The 6,000-nt window shown below is 51.4% G+C and overlaps 1 protein-coding gene across 2 annotated transcripts in view; it reads left to right on the plus strand.

Moving 5' to 3' along the window:
• Positions 1-4,470, plus strand: part of GFRA4 (GDNF family receptor alpha 4) — a 65,390-nt gene extending 60,920 nt beyond the window's left edge. For both annotated transcript variants that reach the window (XM_084516813.1, XM_084516814.1), the window contains exons 5-8: positions 1,406-1,515; positions 2,263-2,397; positions 2,656-2,813; positions 4,242-4,470. In XM_084516813.1, the coding sequence (XP_084372939.1) occupies positions 1,406-1,515; positions 2,263-2,397; positions 2,656-2,813; positions 4,242-4,388 (550 nt within the window). In that variant the 3' untranslated portion in view covers positions 4,389-4,470. The remainder of the gene's footprint in view (positions 1-1,405; positions 1,516-2,262; positions 2,398-2,655; positions 2,814-4,241) is intronic.
• Positions 4,471-6,000: the final 1,530 nt, after the last annotated feature.

Genomic DNA, 6,000 nt, shown 5'->3' on the forward strand with positions numbered 1-6,000 from the left:
GCCTGTGCTGCTAAGCCTTCTTGCAGCTTCTTATCATCCATAACCTCTCAAATTTCCCTGCTTGGAGGTGTGGGCTTTGCTAACGTGAATGATTCATTGGAACAGGCTGCCCAGGGAAGTGGTGGAGTCACCATCCCTGGAAGTCTTCAAAAGACGCTTAGATGTAGAGCTTAGGGATATGGTTTAGTGGAGGGCTGTTAGCGTTAGGTTGGAGGTTGGACTCGATGACCTTGAGGTCTCTTCCAACCTAGAAATTCTGTGATTCTGTGATTCTGTGATACAAAACTGCAATCCACATCTCCCCCCTCCAAATAATACAGCATAAATTTTTTAAGTGTTTTTGCCTGGCCGTGGCACAGGAGAGAGAGGTTGATGCTATATGAGGAACCTTAGGACATCTTACCTGGGCCCTGGCTGCCTGCCTCGTGGATCTGTATCTCCAGTAGTATGTCCTACCTGAAAGCCCCATGTGGATGTCTTAGGTATCCTGCAATGTCCAAATGCCACTAGATGTGCCAACAATGGAGCCACCCCTAAAGAACTGGGTGTCAAATACCTGGCTGGCAGCATGATTTACAGAGCTTATCCACCCAAGAAGTAGGGAAGCCACATACAAGGAGCACCTTGGCACATCTGAATGATGCACTTGCTTCCTTGCATGGCCTGGAGGGTCCCAACAAGACCAGGTTTGGGTCTCAAAGCCCCTTTCTTCTGAGCCATTTGTTGTTTTTACCCAGACCACACAAAACCCAAGGCACAACAGAGGTGAGAGGAGCATGGCATGCACCTCCTGCTCCACAGGCTCCAATGAGTCCAAACATCTCCTGCCTGTAGCAGAGGAGGTGGTTAGAGCATATCTGAGCCTTGGGGCATTGCCCTTAATCTGAAGATGTCCTCGGCTACATTTTGAACATAATCTTTGAAGAGAGAGAAATTGGGCCAGAGTGATTCTCTTTCTCAGCAATTCAGTCCAAAAATGAAGGCTTAGGTCTCTAGGGGAAGTTAGTACCCAGAAGTCAGGTAATGGCAGTAGGGAACGAATTCCCTCGCTGCCTACAACAGCTCTTCCTCGGAAAATCAGCTTCGTACATCAGAAAACAAACATTACTTCCAAGACTGCACCTTTCTTGCAGTCCCAGGGGAGGCCTGTAAAACATGACCTACAGCACCTATTCATTCTCCTCTCTGAGTGATTAAACCCACTTCTGGATTGCTGGAGGGGGCAGGAGAGAAGAAAACCTGTGATATTTATCCAAACCAGCTTAGCAACAACTGCAGCAGCAAAGGATCGTGTGAACACATCCCCTTCTGTGCAATCACATTCGACACCTCCAGTGCGCGATTATGTCCCATTTTGCCCCAAATAAGTGCTAATAAGTCCCGTTTTGTGCTCTCTCTCTGTCAGGTCACGCTACGCAGAGTTCCAGTTCAATTGCCAACCATCCCTGCAGGCTGCGAGTGGCTGCCGGCGGGACAGTTATGCTGCCTGCCTGCTGGCATACACCGGCATCATAGGTGAGCTGGGCTCCATAATTCATGTTTCATACTTTATCCTTCAGCTGCTCTCCCTCCCACCCTTGGGGGGAAGCATTGCCTGTACTCCAGCCCACTAAAAGCTGTGAGGTGGCCATCCGAGGCTGGGATCAACAAGAATTGTTGGTCTTTCTCTCTGCTGTGAGCATTGGGTAATTTTATGATAGCTGCAGCAGAGGCAGAAAAAAAACCTGCACCCTAACAGAAGTTCAGGATGATCGGTTAACCCCAGGCATCTGCTCTGGTGGGTGTTCCCTGATCCCACTGCTGGTGATGCCCTGGGAAATCACCGTCCCCTGCCATCTCACTGATTGCAGATGTCAAATTTGGTTTGCAGATGCTGCAGAGACCCAGCTGGCAGCTGTTAGCACGAGCACAGCCAGAGTCCAAAGAGAAGCACCAATGTGTTGGACTTGGTCCATCCCAAGGGATAAATTGACAGCTCTTTGGGTCAAGATTTCTTTGTGGTTTAATCCCTCCTTTGTTGTCTCTGACCATTCTGGAGGCTGTGACTTGTCTAGTGACGATGTGACACAGGTTCACATACAGTTTTTGAATGTTATTTGGAAACCTGAGCTCCCAGGAGTTGCCCCTTCCTTAGGCTGATAGCCCACTTTGATCGACTGAAGGCTTTGTTGGTAGAGGGGTGAAAAAAAGGCAAAAAAGGGAAATGTCCCGTCCCCTCCTGAAATACCAGTTTTGTGATAACACTTCTCACCCTTCCTGCAGGCAGCCCCATCACTCCCAACTACATTGACAACTCGACCTCCAGCATAGCCCCCTGGTGCACGTGCAATGCTAGTGGCAACCGGCAGGAAGAGTGTGAGAGCTTTCTGCGCCTCTTCACCGACAACATCTGTCTCCGTGAGTATCGCCAGGAATCCTCCAGCAGCATTGCCCACAGGCTGGTGAGGCTCCCTGTAAAGGTCTGGGGAGCAAGGACACGGAGGTGACCTAGTCCTTTGGAGGCTGTAGGTGCCCAAATCCTCCCTGGGGTTTCAGCAAAGGAGCTCTGAAGGTCCTCAGGGATGTCATTTGGGACAGGCAGCCAAAGGAAGCTGGAGAAAGGAGGTGTGTGCTTTCCCCTGCTGATGCTTTTCTCCATCTCTCTCTCACACAAAGAAAACGCCATCCTGGCCTTTGGCAATGGGACCTACCTGAACTCAGCCGTGGCCCCGTCCATCCCCCCCACCACACAGATGTACAAGCAGGAGCGAAACGCCAACAGAGCTGTGGCAACCCTCAGAGAGAACATCTTCGAGCACCTCCAGCCAACCAAGGTAGGAGAGCCTGGCCCCAAGGGGATGCCTGGCTCTGTCCATGCCTGCTCCATGGCTTCCAGCCCTCCTCATTTCAGCTCCCTCATCTGCTCGTGTCATTTCAGCTAGGTGCAGATACCCAGCCTTCCCTCCACCTTTAGGAGTCCCTCATCATCCTCTTCCTCATGCCCTGACATCTTCTTGCCTGAATCCATGGGCTATGCCATCCCATCCCATCCCATCCCATCCCATCCCATCCTATCCCTTGCTGTCCTCTGGCCTGTTGGTCACCATCTCCTTTCTTTCATGGGTTCTCTTGAGATACATGGGTTTTCTAGGAGTACTGGGAGCATCCCTGTGCTTTTCAGGAGTGTAAAAGGGATCCATGAGCACTGGTTCAGCCCCTTGCCCTGCTGGAGGGCAGCCACGTAGATTCAGACAAGCATTTCATCTGCTGGAGGTCACACGTTGAGGATTAACTGACCAGAGTTTGCTAAGCATTGGGAAACCTCAGCTGAAAGGTTCTAGTCAGCAGCAAATTGTTAGTATCAAATTAATATTAAATTGAAATTATTCTAAAACAAATAACAGGGTAATTTACTGATGATGACAGTAATAAGCATTAAATATTTTATTATTAAGTAAAAAGCAATGACCTTGACTTGCCACCCACCAGATTAATCTTCAGAATGAATTATTTTACTGTTGAATAATTAACAGTGACCCTGATTTACTGAACGTACAGGTAACAGAAGCTGCAGTTAACTAGACTCTGAGGACCGAGTGTGGGTTTTGTGCTGGGCTAGCTGATACCTCCAGGGAGCTTCCACATGCAGGTTTTCAAAGCTCTTTCCCTGTGTCTTTTGCTGAGAAAACACCCAAATCATCCCGCTCCACTCTGTTTCCACTGAGCAGTTATCAGCTCAGGAGGTGTAGACGTATCAGCTTCCCTTACTACTTTTTGGGGCCTTGATGGCCACGCATGGCACAGGGATAAATTCATCTGGCCAAAACCACAATGGTAACCAGGACTTGGAGATCTTGCTTCTGGCTGGTGGTCCCCACCCTGCACTGAGATTTTTATCCAAGCCATCACCTGCAAGTGATGCCTTCAACACCTAGGGGACATCTCCACCTGAAGAGGCCACCACATCAAACCACTGGCCAGCGGTGACTTCTTGGGCTGCATGGATCTCTGTTGCTCACAGTAGGTGTTCAGGTACCCGTTTTACAAAAGGACATCTCCAGCCTGGTGTCCAGACCTGTGGGTTCTCTGCCCATGACCCTGGTGCCACCACCACCTTCACCACCACACGTCTAGAGCCAGGCCGAGTCTCCTCCTGCACGTGAAAACCCACAGGAAGGCTTCAGGGCTTGGAGACCTGAAATCTAGACCGATGTGGGGAACAACCCAGCTCCTCACCCCGTGTTGTCTCCTTTCTCTTGCAGGTGGCCGGGGAGGAGCGGCTCCTGCGGGGCTCCACTCGCCTGTCCTCAGAGGCCTCCAGCCCAGCAGCTCCATCCCTCCGGGCAGAATCCCCATTGCACTCATGGCTTCTCCCATCTCTGGCCGTGCTGAGCCTCCTGGTGATGTGAGGCAGGGCGGGCACACGCCAGGCAGTGACTCTCTTTGTGTCGGTTTCTCTAAAAAAAAAAACAACCAGACAAGTAACTTTTTTTGGGACGGGGGGGTGGGCTGGGGAGGAGGGAGGGGATGGGAAGGAGAGGTGAGCGTGTAGGCCCTTCCTCCTCCTCGCCCGTCTGCCAATTTCTTTGGTTTTATACAATCAGCATTGTCGACAACCAGCTCATTCTTGGTCCTGGCCACCTTTCACCCCCACAGCTCGGTTGTTGTCTCTCCAGCTCCCTGCGGATTGGGGCCAGAGCCACAGACAATTCCCTTGGAAAAGCTGAAGGAGAGAGTTGAGTCAAGAAATGAGAGCTGCAGAGGAAAAGCTTTTGCCTGCCCTGGCCAAGAGGGGAAAGACTTTTTCTGGCTGAGCTGCCAGGAGGTTTCCTGGAGCCCTGCCTCACGGCGCGGGGCCCTTGGCAGGACAAGTCAACGATGTGTGGTTCAGACCATCTCCAGGGTTGGGTCTGGGACCCAAAGGGCAGCCCACCTGCTTCGGAGTGAAGAGACCAGAGCTGCTGGTGAGAAGGTGGTTGGATTTGTTCACCTGAAGCACCTCGGGGTGGTGCATGTGGCCACAAACCGAAGGGGCTCACAGGGACCTGCGTGCAGCAGGCATGTCCCGATGGTGTTCAGGAAGAGACACGCATGGTGTTTTGTTTATGGCTGCCTTTCTTCATGTCCCAACCCTAACATCTCTATTTACTGGTTCCGTGAAGCGTTTCGGGTAGGTATTTTTTTGTTATGGAAGTCAGGGGGCAATGTAAGCCCACTCTGAGCCGTCTCTGTGCAGGGTAAATTTGATCCCATGGGTAGGGCTCTATGGGGGTGCAACACAGCCTGTTCTCACGAGCTACCTGAGCATCACTTGGTCTGGCAAAGAGATTTCACTTGGGGACATCATTATCTTTGTAAGGAAGGGAGAGGATACAAGAGGTTTGCTAGCTACCACCATGGGGACAGAAATCCAGCCAGTCTCCAGAAAGGTCAAGGCATAAATCACATCACCAGTAGGATTGCTGCAGTTCCCCTCCTTGAAGAGCTGGTGGAGGAACTCGTTTGTGTCCAGGTTGGCTCGTGAAGGACAGTGTCCCCATCAAGTGCCAGCTGCTCAGCCACAAGGTGGTTGAAGCCAAGGCTGGTGCTTGACCCATGCAGAAGGAGGGATGGTGAGGACAAACCTCGCCCTGGTTGCTCAGGGCACAAGAAGGCAAATGTGTGGCTTTGGGATATGTGAGAACTCAAGGGTCTTCCCCTGAGGAGGAGAGCTGAGGTCTCCCTGTGCCCTTTGGGGAGCTCATCCCCTTGCTAGATCCAGCCAATGAAGAAGATGGGAAGGAAGGGTGGGAAGGTTTCCCAGGACAAATGCTCACCCGGGTTGATGGCCACGGGGAGGCACAGGAATAGCTCCAGGTTTTCCCCATGAGCTTTGCAGCAGCCCGTTCACTCCTTGGTTTATGTTTCCCCAAGGAACAACATTAGTTTTTTATCATACAGATGCATGGAAAAGCTTAGCAGCAGCTGGCGTGACAAAGCCCAGTGTTTTTTATTTCCATTCCCTGCAGAACACCTTCCCTT

This window comes from Aythya ferina (genome assembly GCF_964211825.1).
Source record: "Aythya ferina genome assembly, chromosome: 4".
NCBI classification, from domain to species: Eukaryota; Metazoa; Chordata; class Aves; order Anseriformes; family Anatidae; genus Aythya; species Aythya ferina.